This window comes from Lithobates pipiens, unplaced genomic scaffold, assembly GCF_037356315.1.
Source record: "Lithobates pipiens isolate NorthernLeopardFrog02 unplaced genomic scaffold, aLitPip1_a1.2 Scaffold_35, whole genome shotgun sequence".
Taxonomy (NCBI): domain Eukaryota; kingdom Metazoa; phylum Chordata; class Amphibia; order Anura; family Ranidae; genus Lithobates; species Lithobates pipiens.
The window spans coordinates 7,986,632-8,002,967 of record NW_027507811.1 but is presented as its reverse complement, the minus strand read 5'-3'; the positions used below and the strand labels follow the sequence as shown (position 1 = coordinate 8,002,967).

Here is a 16,336-nt window from a genome sequence, read left to right as displayed (position 1 = left end):
CTCGAAGTATCTACTCTCTGAGGAGGTCTTGCCTACTGAAGTGGCCACAGGTCATATGGACCAGTCTGTTCTGATGGCTGGGTCAGGGTTTAGGATTGCCAACATTAGTGTATCATCCCCATCATAGAAAGTACAAACACTGCATGACTGCCATGGGGTAGAATCTGACCCTAGGGCATTCTGTACAACCAGGACTTGCCATTGTATATCTGCACGTAGCTCACAATGTGTACTATCACAAGGGGTAATATCCATTTCCCTGTGACTAATTGGGTTTTACTGGAGAAGAAACAGGCAGGGATGGTCTTCTGTGCAAAATAGTGTTGCTGGCTGTCCATTTTCTCAAAATAATTTTCACAAAATAATTCCAGTTGGTGAGCACGGCTCAGGTAAAAGTATCTCGTGTAAGGGAGTAACCCTAACCAAGGTCCTTAGTATAGCCCAGAAGAACCCACCCCAGGGTAGGCCTTGCGTGTGACCCACACTTGGCACCCAACAAGGAGAGAAACATGGAGGCGTGTCACCTACTTACCCTACATAAAGGACAAGGCTAAAGAAATGGTGTCCTTGAGGAGTAGGAGTAGTAGTTGGCGAGTACGGCTCAAGTAAAGGTACCTCATGTGTAAGGTAGTGATCCTATCCAAGGTGCTTAGCACACCCCAAGTTAGGCCTTCCATGTGACCCACTCTTGGCTCTCAATGAGAAGGGCAACATTGAAAGGGTGTCACACGCCTACCTACCCTACAAGAAGGAAAAGGCCACATTACAGTCCAGACAAATGATTGGTGCCTACCAGTCAACTTGGATATTGTATATCCAACTCGATCTGCCACTTCCCCTGCATTGGGAAAGGAAGGAAAGCCTATGGCCATAGGTGTTCCCCCTGCAGCTATGCCTCCAGTTCGTAGCTCCTCCACCAGGATAAGTGGAAAAGAGATAGTCACAGATCACATTTTTAAACTGGGTCGTGTTGGACTCCCTCTACAATGAAGGCAGTGGATCCATCAAATTTCATTCATGTATTGGGGAGAGGGGAGACTCCCCTCTTGAACCCTCACGACAAACACCTTTTTCTCGCCACCAGCACTCCAACACTCCTCCTCACTTCCTCACTTCCAGAACTAAAACCCTCCTCCTGCCTTTCAGCACTCCAACTCTCCTCCTCACTTCCAGCACTCCAACGCTTCCTCCTCCTCACTTCCAGCACTCCAACGCTCCTCCTCACTTCCAGAACTCCAACGCTCCTCCTCACTTCCAGAACTCCAATGCTCCTCCTGAGTTTCAGCACTCCAACCCTCTGCCTCATTGGAGTCTTACTTGGATGAATGGGGTCATCACAGGGCTTGTAAAGCCAAATAGGAAGGTTTTCATCAAGCTAAATAGGTTTTTCCAAGCAAATTTTTCCTATTGTAAAGCACTGAGCAAACTGTTAGTGCTATATAAATTCTATATTATATTACCCTTTCACGCCTGTTTCTGACATAGGATGTTACGTCGAGTAAAAAGATACGAACATGTCATGCTTTGAAATTGCGCACACTCGTGGAATGGTTCGTGAATCGGGTCTCCTGGTGGGACGATCGGCGGGGGCGGGTCATCCCCTCCCGCTCCTTTAGAATAACACCCTAGCGGCTTTTAGCCACATCAGTTGTTATGACTAAAGAGCCAACCGCTTGCTCTAAAAGAGCGGCTGCAGGTATCACCCCGGTTTAACCCGTTCAAGCCACGAACGCAAATTTGCGTACGGCCGACGCTAAGGAGATAAAGATCAAAGGAGCTACAATCTCACTGCTCATCCCAATCAGTAATATGTTTCTCTCCCCCTTGGTGGGAATGCTCTACCTGTGGACATCCGCTCGGAAGAAAACTATCGGGCCTTCAGGAAGAAGCTCAAGACCCATCTCTTCTGAAAACCTAGACGGACACCGGCGGCAAAAGCTCCCTGAGGTGATTTAGTTCACGTATTTAGCACTATACAAGTTATTCATTCATTCAGTGGAGATGACCCATCTATTAGGATATACAGTACATACAGCACAAGGTTGTGTTCACACTACAAGACGTTTCTTTGCAGTTCTTCGGAGCTCCACAAGGTGGTGATCTCACTTTTTCCCAGACAGGAAGTCTCTGTGGAAGACAGGAAGTGATGTCAGGTATAAATAGGAAGTTCCAGGTGAGACGCGAAACATCGCTGGAACTGGCAACAGAGGAGGTAATAAGATCTTATATTCTATTTACACCCAGTAACCCCCCCCGTCATGTTCCGTCCTCTTCCTCCATAGTCACTGTGACGTCTTTTATCTCCAGTAGATGATGATACACACATATATAGTGTGGGAGCCTAGATTAATACAATTAAAGAAAGATCCTATTGATAGTTCCTTATCTGCAGATCTAAAACTAAGCAAAAATAGTGATAAAATAGAAAGTGCGACTTCTAATCAGGGAAGTAGGACAAAATATAACAAGTTTACTAGGGGCAAGAAACACAACAAACTCCAATCTACATGCGCCCACTGGGGGCAATTAACCTCTTACAGTATATCCCCACCCTAATATTATACAACCAATACAGCCCAGATGATTCTCCTGTCAGGTCACCTGAAGCCAGGTGACAGATGCACACTGTTGGGGTCAGGTGCGCACCGCTGAGGTAGTGGAGCTTTCGGCTGACTGCTGCGGATGGAGTTCTGGGTGGTTCAGGAAAGCAGGTCCACTGGAGCACTCACGCGGATTACACTGGGAGCCGGAGCATGGGATTCCCCAGGGCACGGAGTCTAGGAGCCAGCAGGTTTTCACCAGAGTCTCTGATGGTGAGAATGGCCTTCACTGCAGCAGACTCCAGGTCACGGCCCCCCAGGGTCTCCCAGCTCATGGCTGGCTACTGGTGGATAGACAGGAAGCAGCAGTCCAGGACAACAAGGGATAGTCAGAGGAAAAGTCAAGGGTCGGGTCAACGAGCAGACAGGAAAAGTCAGGAGAACACGCTAAAGGTCGGGGTATCAAGCGGACAGGGATAGCCAAGAGAACAAGCCAAGGTCAGTATACGGAATCAGATGTAGAGCACACAGCAGAAACCCTAATACACTAATATTGATTGGCAAAGCAGGTTTATAGTGCAATGTGTTAAATAGTGTTTCCTGTTAGAGGCTGGGGAGCCATGCTGAGGGAAGATTACTTAACCACTTTCAGACCGGACCATTTTGCTGGTAAATGACCAGAGGTCTTTTTACACTTTGGCACTGCGCTGCTTTAACTGGTAATTGCGCGGTCATGCAATGTTGTACCCAAACAAAATTTGCGTCCTTTTCTTCCCACAAATAGAGCTTTCTTTTGATGGTATTTGATTGCCTCTGCGATTTTTATTTTTTGTGATATAAACGTAAAAAGACCGCAAATTTTGAAAAAAAATGATATTTTCTACTTTTTGTTATTAGAAAAATCCAATAAACTCAATTTTAGTCATACATTTAGGCCAAAATGTATTCAGCCACATGTCTTTGGTAAAAAAAAAGTCAATAATTGTATATTTATTGGTTTGCGCAAAAGTTGTCACATCTACAAACTAAGGTACGTTTTCTGGAATTTACGCAGCTTTTAGTTTACGACTGCCTATCTCATTTCTTGAGGTGCTAAAATGGCAGGGCAGTACAAAACCCCCCCCCAAATGACCCCATTTTGGAAAGTAGACCCCCTAAGGAAATTGATAAGAGGCATGTTGAGCCCATTGAATATTTTATTTTTTTGCCTCAAGCGATTGAATAATGACAAAAAAAAAATTTATTTTTTTTTTTACACAAAGTTGTCACTAAATGATATATTGCTCACACATGCTATGGGCGTATGTGAAATGACACCCCAAAATAAATTCTGCTGCTTCTCCTGAGTACGGGGATACCACATATGTGGGACTTTTTGGGAGCCTTGCCGCGTACGGGGCCCCGAAAACCAAGCACCGCCTTCAGGCTTTCTAAGGGCGTAAATTTTTGAGTTCACTCCTCACTACCTATTACAGTTTTGAAGGCCATAAAATGCCAAGATGGCACAAAACCCCCACAAATGACCCCATTTTAGAAAGTAGACACCCCAAGCTATTTGCTGAGAGGCATGTTGAGTTCATGGAATATTTTATATTTTGCCACAAGTTGCGGGAAAATTACAAACTTTTTTTTTTTCACAAAGTTGTCACTAAATGATATATTGCTCACACATGCTATGGGCATATGTGAAATGACACTCCAAAATAAATTCTGCTGCTTCTCCTGAGTACGGGGATACCACATATGTGGGACTTTTTGGGAGCTTAGCCGCGTACGGGGCCCCCGAAAACCAAGCACCGCCTTCTGGCTTTCTAAGGGCGTAAATTTCTGAGTTCACTTCTCACTACCTATTACAGTTTTGAAGGCCATAAAATGCCAAGATGGCACAAAACCCCCACAAATGACCCCATTTTAGGAAGTAGACACCCCAAGCTATTTGCTGAGAGGCATGTTGAGTCCATGGAATATTTTATATTTTGCCACAAGTTGCGGGAAAATTACAAACTTTTTTTTTTTTTTTTTTTCACAAAGTTGTCACTAAATGATATATTGCTCACGCATGCCATGGGCATATGTGAAATGACACCCCAAAATAAATTCTGCTGCTTCTCCTGAGTACGGGGATACCACATATGTGGGACTTTTTGGGAGCCTAGCCGCGTACGGGGCCCCGAAAACCAAGCACCGCCTTCAGGCTTTCTAAGGGCGTTACAGTTTTGAAGGCCATAAAATGCCAAGATGGCACAAACCCCCCCCAAATGACCCCATTTTGGAAAGTAGACACCCCTAAATTTAGGGGTACACTAGTGAGACTAGGTAATAAATGGCGGGTGCCCTGAAACTATAAAAAAAATAACTAACCAACCAGCGTCACCTGTAACAGTTATATGGTGATCACTGGTGATAGGGTTAACTAGGGGGAAATCAGGGGGCTTTATGCGGTAGTATATGGGGGTCCCTGGTGCTATAAAAAGCTGCGGCGAACCTAAATACCTACCTGCCTAACTAGCGTCACCTGTGACACTAATACGGCGATCAGAAAAAAGATCGCTTATTAGGCTGGGTTCACACTGGAGCGATGCGGGAACGCCACGAATGCGCGGCGGGTTCCCGCATCGCATGCCTCCCGGCGGCAGTTCACACTGCCCTATGCGAACTGCTGGGAGTGTCAGTGAAATGACACCCCCAGATCAGTTCGCATATCGCAGTGCGATCTGCAAACTCGGATCGCATGGTGTGAACACCCATGCGATCCGATTCTGCTGCGGGCCAAAAAAAGGGTCCCGTGCGAGTTTGCGGCGGGTGCGGCGGGTGCGACACGAATTCAGCCATACTATCTGTATGGCTGAACTCGAATCGCACAGAGATCGGATGTGATTTGCACTGCAGTGCGGTGCGAATCACATCCGTTCTCATAAACCGCTGCAATGTGAACCCAGCCTTAGTGACACTGGCGACGGGGGGTGATCACGGGGTTAAACCTTTATTGGGGGGGTTAGGGGGGTACATTAGAACTAAAGGGGGCTAACCCTAACTGCCCTAACAGTTATTACAGTCACAAATGACACCAATGCAAAAAAAAAAAAAAAAAAAAATGACATTGGTGTCACTGTGACTGGGGGGCAGGGGTAATTGGGGGGGTGATCGGGGGGGTGTGAGTGTGCCTGGCATGTTCTACTGTGTGTGTAGAGTGTTGGTGCAACTCACCGATCCGCTCTCCTCCGTGTCGGAACGAAAAATACCGACACGGAGGAGAGAATACATCACTTCCTCTCCTGTGTTTACATTACAGGAGAGGAAGTGATGTCACGGGGGATTCCTATTCGTCGGGAGCGATCGCGAGGGGGTGGCCATGAACGAATGGCCGTCCCCTCGTCCGGGATCGCTCCCGCACGAATACCGACCGCCGCAGGCACCGGGCGGGGGCCCGATCGGGCCCCCGATCCGGGGGAAGGCAGGGACGTACATGTACGCCCATATGCCTGCCCGTGCCATGCTGTCGACGTACATCGTCGTGCGGCGGTCGGGAAGTGGTTAAGGACACAGGTGAAAGGCGCATAGTCTCTAAGCTGAACACAAGCAGAGAGGTCAGCAGACAGACAGGGCCTGATACATTACTGCAGATTCATGACACCTCCACTATCCATCTACAGAGGAAACCGCATAGATCACATGACGGCACCAATGAGGATGGAGGAGGACTGGAGTCACATGACTGAGAGGATCCTAAACCTCACCCTGGAGATCATCTACCTGCTGACCGGAGAGGTGAGGAGGATTCTGGGAGGTCACATGACATCACTCTTATCTCCATTCATAAAACACAGACCTGACCGGAGAGGTGAGGAGGATTCTGGGAGGTCACATGACATCACTCTTATCTCTATTAATAAAACACAGACCTGACCGGAGAGGTGAGGAGGATTCTGGGAGGTCACATGACATCACTCTTATCTCTATTATATAAAACACAGACCTGACCGGAGAGGTGAGGAGGATTCTGGGAGGTCACATGACATCACTCTTATCTCTAATAATAAAACACAGACCTGACCGGAGAGGTGAGGAGGATTCTGGGAGGTCACATGACATCACTCTTATCTCTATTAATAAAACACAGACCTGACCGGAGAGGTGAGGAGGATTCTGGGAGGTCACATGACATCACTCTTATCTCTATTAATAAAACACAGACCTGACTGGAGAGGTGAGGAGGATTCTGGGAGGTCACATGACATCACCCTTATCTCTATTAATAAAACACAGACCTGACCGGAGAGGTGAGGAGGATTCTGGGAGGTCACATGACATCACTCTTATCTCTATTAATAAAACACAGACCTGACCGGAGAGGTGAGGAGGATTCTGGGAGGTCACATGACATCACTCTTATCTCTATTATATAAAACACAGACCTGACCGGAGAGGTGAGGAGGATTCTGGGAGGTCACATGACATCACTCTCATCTCTATTAATAAAACACAGACCTGACCGGAGAGGTGAGGAGGATTCTGGGAGGTCACATGACATCACTCTTATCTCTATTAATAAAACACAGACCTGACCGGAGAGGTGAGGAGGATTCTGGGAATCTAACATGATATTCCTATTGGTTCCTCAATACAGAGATTTCCTCTTGTGAAGTCCGGTGATCACATGACCATCACAGTGCCTCCATGTGACTCCCTAAAACCTGAGAGACACAACATGGAGAAGATTCTAGAAGTCACCAAGAAGATGATGGAGCTGCTGACAGGAGAGGTGAGGAGGATTCTGGGAATTCTGGGACATTATCCAGTAACAGACAAGGGATGTGTCTGGATGGTGACTGTATCATTGTGTGTGTCAGGTTCCTATAAGGTGTCAGGATGTCACTGTCTATTTCTCCATGGAGGAGTGGGAGTATTTAGAAGGACACAAGGATCTCTACAAGGACGTCATGATGGCCAATCAGCCGCCCCTCACATCACCGGGTAAGAGGAGACTTTATTGTAAAGGAGAGAGCAGTACGGAGGCTCCACCTAGATCCCCCATCATCTGATAAACACATAGAAACAATGTATTCAGTCAGTGTGTGTGTTTCCTACAGATGGATCCAGTAATGGGAACCCACCAGAGAGAAGTCCCCGTCCTCTGTATTCCCTTGAATCCACACAGGAAGGTCACACAAAAGCTCATCATCATCAGGTAGGTGGAGTTGAGGGTTGGAAACATAAAGTGATTGGACACGCTGACATGGGGAGATGATGTGTGGACTCTACAAGATGCACGTTGGCACCAATGACGAAATAAGAGGCAGATGGAGTGTCCTAAAGAACAATTTTAGAGATTGGGAGCTAAATTGAGGAAAAAGACCTCCAAAGTAGTATTCTCAGGAATACTACCGGTACATCGAGCCACACCAGAAAGGCAGAGGGAGATTAGGGAAGTAAACAAGTGGCTGAGGGGCTGATGTAGTAAGGAGGAGTTTTGGGTTCCTGGAGGACTGGGCCAGATTCTCAGTCGGTCACCAGTACTATAGAAGGGATGGGCTGCACCTAAATGAGGGGGTTCTCATTGAGATCTTCTGGGAGTGAAGATGGCCCAAAAGTTAGAAGGGCGACAGGGGGGGAGGGCCCAGAGGTACAGATAGTCAGTGCGGAACATAGTCAGAAGGGTAGTATTGGGAGCATTAGTGGTAGGTTGCTAAAGCACATAAACCCAAGGTAAGTATAGTAACATGTCCTAGTTGCAATCTCGGAACACCCAATAAGAGGATAATATGTGACCGGTCTAAACTACGTGGCATGTTCACCAATGCCAGGAGTCTGGCAGACAAGATGTGTGAACTAGAGATACTATTGTACGAGGAGGATTTTGGATTTTTGGGGAATTTCAGAGACCTGGTTCAAAAGCTCTCTTGATTGGCTGGCAACCATTCAAGGGTATACCATTTATCGCAGGGATAGAGAGGGTAAAAAAGGGGGAGGGGTATGTCTATATATCAAGAATAATGTACCAGTGAATGTGAGAGATGACATCATTAAGGGAGCTAGGGAGGAGGTGGAATCCTTATGGGTAGAGCTCCAAAAGGATGAAGCTAAGGGAAAATAATACTGGGAGTATGCTATAGGCCCCCTAACCTGAGGGAGGAGGGGAAGACGGATCTCCTATCACAATTTGGATTAGTAGCAAGGATGGGAAGTGTCATCATAATGGGAGATTTTAATTGTCCAGACATAGACTGGGCGGAGGGACCCACAAATTCATCTAAGGCTCGCCAGTTCCTAAATGTCTTGCAGGACAATTTCATTTGTCAGATGGTAGACACAACAACTAGAAATAAAGCGTTACTGGATCTACTGATTAGCAACAAAAAAACCTGATCACAGATGTGTAAATACGGGGCGATTTAGTAAACAGCGATCACAGGTCAGTTGGCTTCAGTATAAATCACACAAATAGGAAACATAAGGGAAATACAAAGACACTGAATTTCAAAAGAACCAACTTCCCTAAACTATGAACCTCGCTAGAAGATATAAATTGGGATAAAATCTTAGGAACAAAGAACACTGAGGAGAGGAGATGGGTTTGCTTTAAGAGCATATTAAATAAGGGCATTAGCCAATGCATCCCACTGGGTAATAAATTTAAAAGAGCGAACTGGATGGCTTAACTCCAATGCAAAAATGCATATAAAAGCAAAGGAGTAGGCCTTCAAAAATACAAGGTTGAGGGATTATCATCAGCATTCAGACTTTATAAAGAATGCAACAAGAAATGTAAGGGTGCAATAAGGACGGCAAAGATAGATACCCTAAAGTGGACCTTCCGCTCATCGGAACCCCCCCCCCCCCCTCCGGTGCCACAATTGGCACCTTTCAGGGGGGAGGGGGGTGCAGGTACCTGTACAGTACAGGTATCTGCACCCACTTCCGGGATAGCTCTCTGCGGAAAGGGGCGTAGATTACGCCCCTTTCCGAAAGTCCCCCGCTGCCTGCTGGGAAACACACAGATCCCAGAGGTAGCGGGGACCGTCCTTATTGCGCAGCGCGACTCGCGCATGCGCAGTAGGGAACCGGGAAATGAAGCCGAAGGCTCCACTTCCTGATTCCCATACCCAAGATGGCGGCGGCAGCACCCGAGAGACGATCGAGAAATCGGCTTCGGGTGCCGACATCGCGGGCGCGCTGGACAGGTAAGTGTCACTATTTTAAAAGTCAGCAGCTGCAGTATTTGTAGCTGCTGGCTTTTAAAGAAAAAAAAAACGCGCAGTCCCGGCGGACTCCCACTTTAAGTATGTAAACAGTAAAAAAGGGAGAACAGACCCTATTGGCCCCATAAAGAATAAGAAAGGACGTCTGTCTACAGTCGACAGTGCTTGTCGTGGACACGGTGCATCCTCCGCACATGGCCGTGGGGCACGCTTGTCCTTTTTTCCTGCAGCTGGCCATGTTATTGAGCCACAACATGCAGAAGCTTTGGTGGAATGGATAACAAAGCCCTCCTCATCCTCTGTCACCCAGGCTCAGAGTAGTTTGCCTGCCAATGCAGCTGCCAAAGCGGCCTATACCTTTGGCTCCATGTCAATAGTCACTCCTTCCCTAGCCCCACCATCATGCACAGAGGAGTCCCTGAACTATTCAACCACAGTTTCGGGTACATACTGCAGGAGGATGCGCAGCGATTTGAAGGCTCCGATGATGGTATCCAGGTTGAGGAAGGCAGGAGCGTGAGCCCAGAGAGAGGGGATGCCCAAGGACAGCAATCTGGCAGTCATGTTCCCCCAGCTGCACAGCATACTGCCAAGTTTTCTCCAGTGATGAGAAGGGAGGGGATGATGAGGTCACTGACTCAGCTTGGGTGCCTGATAAAAGGGGGGAGGAGGAGGCACATCTCCAACAAGGTAGGATGCCCTCCAGGGGGCAGCTTAAGGGCAGCCCCCTTTTGTGAATTTGTGGAATGTGCGGTACCTAAGTGGCAGGTTCCCAAACGCTATTTCTTTTCACTGAAGGCCATTCTGTCTCTCTACCAGCATGTGGAAAGCAATGTCTTGGCCTTGTTGGATAGGGTGGTCAGCAGTAAGGTGCATATTACTGCTGACTCACGGTTCTGCAGCCATGGACAGGGACATTACCTTTCTTTAATGGCGCACTGGGTAACTCTGCTGGCAGCTGGGAAGGATGCAGGACAGGGTTCAGTATTGTTGGAGCTTGTTCTGCCACCACACCTCCAAAATGCTAGTGGTGATTCTGCCACAGCTCTCTCCTCTACCCCCTCCTCTTCTCCTTTATCTATGGCCTCTTCCTCTGCAGATTTCTCCTCTAAACCAAGGGTGCTCCGTAGGTGTTCAAGGGGCTACGCAAGCACTCAGGCAAAAAGATGCCATGCGGTGCTTGAGTTGGTCTGCTTGGGGGACAGGAGACACACTGGGCAGAGATTCTGTCAGCTCTGCAGGGGCAGGCTAAGAGGTGATTGACACCATGCCAGCTTCAGCCAGGAATGGTTGTATGCATCAATGGCACCAACCTCCTCTCCGCCCTCCGACAGGGACACTTGACCCATGTTCCCTGTTTGGCTCACGTCTTGAATTTGGTGGTGCAGCGGTTCTTGAGCAAGTACCTGGGCTTACAGGATCTCCTGAGGCAGGCCAAGAAAGTCTGTGGTTATTTCTGCCGGTCGTATAATGCCAGTGCTCAGGCTGGCTGACATTCAAAGAGAATGTAACCTGCCCAAGAACTGCCTCATTTGTGACATGCCCACCAGGTGGAACTTAATATTAGCAATGCTGCAGTGGCTGCGCACGCAGCAGAGGGCCACCAATGAGTACCTGTGTGAGTATGGCACCAGGACAGGGTCAGGGGAGCTTGGCTTTTTTTCACCATGCCAATGGCTACTGATCAAGAATGCATGCACTGTCCTGTCACCATTTCAGGAGGCCACGCAGATGGTGAGCAGTGACAGTGCATGCATCAGTGATACAGTCCCTCTTGTCTTCCTGTTGGAGCACACGCTTCATGGAATAATGGAAAGGGCACTTGAGGCAGAACAGTGGGAGGAAGAGGAGAACTTCCTTACCTCTCAAGACCCCCTTTTATCAAGATACTAGTATTCCTGCAGACCTGCTGATCACACAGGAGGAGGAGGATTGTGTCAGCGTGGAGGATAACACTCAGCATCAGCAGCAGTCTTCAAGGGATCGATTGCAGTCCCCAGAAACCCATGGAGTTGTACGTGACTGGGAGGAGGTGGTTGAGGCTCTTGTGATCCTTAGTGACCCAGAGGACTCAGGATCGAATGCCTCTGCAAACCTATGCTGCATGGCCTCCCTGATCCTGTAAAAGGACCCTAGGATTTGTGGTATCAAGGAGAGGGATCATTACAAGCTGGCAACTCTTCTTGATCCATGTTACAAGGGTATGGTTGCAGAACTTATCCAGCCTTCGCAGAGGGAGCAGAGGATGTTCGGAAGGCCTTGCAGAAAGGTTTGTGAAATGCGATTCCAGAGCCTGGGAGGTTACAATTACCTGGTGCTGGACAACGTGTTGCTGAGGCTTCATTCAGTCACAAAAAGAGCGGTGGAGAAGGTGGCCGGCTGACCGATGCCTTCAGGCAATTCTTCAGTCCTCAGCACCCAGGTCTGATTGGTTCCAGCAACCATCGCCAGAGTCTGAATTACATGGTGCAGGAATATCTACGGGCAAGATCAGACTTGGAGACCTTTCCACCAGAACGTCCACTGGGTTACTGGGTCTTGAGGATGGACCACTGGCCAGAGCTTGCTCAATATGCAATCGAGCTTTTAGCCTGTCCTGCATCCAGCGTTCTTTCTGAATGCACATTCAGTGCTGCTGGAGGCTTTGTAACCGAGCACAGAGTGCACCTGTCCACAGACTCTGTTGATCGGCTCACATTCATAAAAATGAATCAGTCTTGGATCACCAGCTACTAAGTACCCGTTCTAGCGCCCACCAAGAGTAACTGTGAGGGCTTACCATGTTCTGGTACCGCCAACACCTAAGGACCTTTTTTTCCGCAGAGTATATAGGGCAGGCCATATAGTATATACAGGCGGTCCCCTATTTTCAAACATCCGACTTACAAATGACTCCTACTTACAAACGGAGGGAGACAACAGGAAGTGAGAGGAAATCTACCCCTAAGCCCTTGTACACACGGTCGGACATTCCGACAGAAAATGTCCGATCGGGCAGTGTTGTCGGATCATCCGACCGTGTGTGGGCTCCATCAGACTGTTTCTGTCGGAATATCCAACCAACAAAGTTTTAGAGCTGGGCTATAAAATTTTCCGACAACATGATCAGATCGGACTTTGTCCAATCGTTTGTAGAGAATTCCGATTGGACAAAGTGCCACGCATGCACAGATCAAATTCCTAAACCAAAGCTATTGGCTACTAGCCTGAACGTAGTCCCGTCGTAACGAAATAACGTCATCACGTTACGAACGATCGGGTTTTCTGACAACTTTGTCCGACCGTGTGTATGCAACAGTTTCGGACAAAATTCGATGGATTTGGTTGTCGGAATGTCCGACCCTGTGTACAAGGGCTAAGAAGGGAAATTCTCTCCTGTATGCCCTTGTACACACGGTCGGACATTCTGACAACCAAATCCGTTGGATTTTGTCCGACGGATTTTGTCCGAAACTGTTGCATACACACGGTCGGACAAAGTTGTTGGAAAATCCGATTGTAGATAACGTTATTTCGTTACGACGGGACTACGTTCAGGCTAGTAGCCAATCGCTTTGGTCTCGGAATTTGATCTGAGCATGCATGGCACTTTGTTCGTCGGAGTAGGCTACACATGATCAGAGTATGTCCGATCGGAGCATGTTGTTGGAAAATTTTATAGACAAGTTGGAAAACTTGGTCCGTCGGATATTCCGACCGTGTGTACAAGGGCTAAGAGTTAATCTGGGTAAAAGGTGTCTCCGCTGATGCTTTCTCACCAAGCCTTGTTTCCCTAATAACCCCAAATTTTCAAAATCCAATTGTCATTGGGAAGGAAGTGAGGTGAAATCTTCTGAACAGGGGTACAGACAGCAAAACAAATGTTACAGGGATGATCATAACCCTTCCCTATGTTAGCGTTAAAGATTTTTTGGCTGGAGCTACACTTACAAAATGTACCTGTTTCAAATTACAAACAGATTCAACTTAAGAACAAACCTACAGTCCCTGTCTTGTTTGTAACCCGGGGACCGCCTGTATATTGCTGTTCAGAGTATATAGGGCCTTGGGGCCCCACACCTTTTTTTTTTTTGGGGCCCCTTAATATCCATACCAGACCCAAAGGGCATGGTAATGGGCTGGGGGGGGGCTCAACATTACACTACAGCTGCAAGCAGTTTTTTTTTTTTTTTATCCAGAAAAAAACTTTATTCGGTAATACACACATACAGTCCAAATAATAACAGTCAATACAAAACAATGCAGTACTGTGCGAAGTAGTCCGAGGCCATACAGTACATGAGAGCATTCGGGTCCCATCCACCCCTCCAATCTATAACCCAATAATGGTAGTAATCTTTACATACACCAAAACATGAATCCGCAGCCAAATAGAAATATATTTATATTGTAGCGCTTAGCGCACCTCTAGTCCGAACAGTCGGTCCATGACTAAATCATCCGGGGCAAGACCCAGAGTGTCCAGCCACGGCCCCCATAGTTTTTCAAATTTATCAGGGCAACCTCTATGCTGATATACAATTTTTTCCATTCTCAGCGTATTACCAACAGTGGTGGTCCACTCCCAGACCGATGGAGGTGAATCCGATTTCCAGTGGAGAGCTTACATTGGCTAACCGTAAAGAATCGGATCACGTTCAAGACCCTGTGCCTCACCCACAAATGCGTGCATAGAGAAGCTCCGCAATACCTAATGGAGAAAATAAATCATTACACACCAAACCGCAGTCTTCCATCAGCCAACAAAAACCTCCTCCTCGTGCCCAAAGCCCGGTATAAATCCAAGGGTGATCGGAGATTCGCTGTCCAAGGGCCTCGGCTATGGAATGCTCTACCAATCAACATCCGCCTGGAAGAAAATCACCTGGCTTTTAGGAAAAAACTCAAGACCTTCCTCTTTTAGCAGATGATCAAAGCTCGCCACAGCGCCTAGAGGCGATTCAGTTCGCATTGCGCGCTATATAAGTATTTCATTCATTCATTCATTCTGACATAGAGGGGGGCAGAGTCTTCACCTCCCTGGCAGCCTTGAACACGTTCAGCAGTTTAGGGAGCAATACCTCCGAAAAGTGCTTGTAGATTTCAATAGGGATCCCATCCCCCCCCCCCCCCACCCCGGGGCCTTACAATTGGGGAACCCCGCCACTGCGGTCTGTAACTCCTCAAGGGTGAGTGGGGCGTCCAATGTCGCACACTGGGACTCCGAAAGTTGTGGGAATGGTATTTCGTCTAAATAGGCATTCAGCTCCTCAGAACCATACTGTGAGGATGGGCGATATAAGTCCTCATAATATGCAGCGAGCGTCTGTATCACTCCATCAGGGGAGTGAACCAATTTCCCCTCCTTCGTTCGTATACTGCCAATAACTGGAGATCGCTGCTCAGAGTTAGCTATCCTGGCCAAAAGGCGACCCGTAATCTCCCCCTCCTCAAAAAAAAGCTGTCCTCGGAAAAAAATCTCTTTTTTTTTTTCTGCAGAGGAGGCCAACAAGCGGTCGTACGCTGATTAAGCCGACTGCCAAGCCCCCTTTGCGAACTCTGTTGGGTCCTGAATATATTGTGCTTCAAGAGAATGTACCTGTGCCTCAAGTGCCTCCCTGAGAGACTCTGACCGCCTCTTAAACTTTTGTAACCTCCTTACTTAGCAGCTGTCTCAGAAATGCCTTAAACTCTTCCCATTCAGTAAGTATTGATAACGCATCAGGTTGCTGAGTGAAAAACTCTCGGATGCTGCAAGCAGTTTTAAATGACTTTTATTCCTTTAGAAATGTTATTTTGTGCAGGGACTCCTCTAAACACGGGAAACATGCGCCCCTTTACAGGCATATTATAGACACCCCCAAAGGTACGATATTTAAATCAATATTTCACTTTTATTGTTTCACTTTAACCACTTGCTTACTGGGCACTTAAACCCCCCTCAGTCCCAGACCAATTTTCAGCTTTCAGCGCTGATGCACTTTGAATGACAATTGCGCGGGCATACAACACTGTACCCAAATGAAATTTTTATCATTTTTTTCCCACAAATAGAGCTTTCTTTTGGTGGTATTTAATCACAGCTGGGAGTTTTATTTTTTGCTAAACAAACAAAAAAAGATGCAAAAAAAATAAAAAATCATGTTTAATAGTTTGTTATAAAATTTTGCAATCGGGTCATTTTTCTCCTTCATTGAAGTGCGCTGATGAGGCGGCACTGATAGGCTGCATTGGTGGGCACTGATAGGCTGCACTGGTGGGCACTGATAGGCTGCACTGGTGGGCACTAATAGGCACAGATAAGGCGGCACCGATGGGCACAGATAAGGCGGCACTGATGGGCAAAGACGGGCACAGATAAGATGGCACGGATGGGTGGCACAGATGGGTGGCACTAAGGGGCACTGATAGGTACCACTGATAGATGGGACTGCTGGGCACTGATAGGTGGCACTGATAGGTGGCACTGCTGGGCACTGATGGGCGGCACTGCTGGGCACGGATATGTGGCACTGGGGTGCAGCACCTTTGTTTAGGGAGACTGTGGGCACTGCTGGGTGGCACTGTGGGCACTGCTGGGTGGCACTGACAGGGGGGACACATTGTTTATTTAGGCAG

At 47.6% G+C, this 16,336-nt stretch overlaps 2 protein-coding genes across 2 annotated transcripts in view; one reads left to right on the top strand and one right to left on the bottom strand.

The window, feature by feature from the left end:
• Positions 1–16,336, bottom strand: part of LOC143955711 (uncharacterized) — a 338,238-nt gene that overhangs the window by 163,149 nt on the left and 158,753 nt on the right. The gene's annotated exons all lie outside the window — the stretch shown is intronic.
• LOC143956079 (uncharacterized) overlaps positions 1–16,336 on the top strand; it is a 76,444-nt gene that overhangs the window by 55,697 nt on the left and 4,411 nt on the right. Inside the window, 1 exon segment of the mRNA XM_077466204.1 lies at positions 7,641–7,728. Within this exon segment, the coding sequence (XP_077322330.1) occupies positions 7,641–7,728 (88 nt within the window).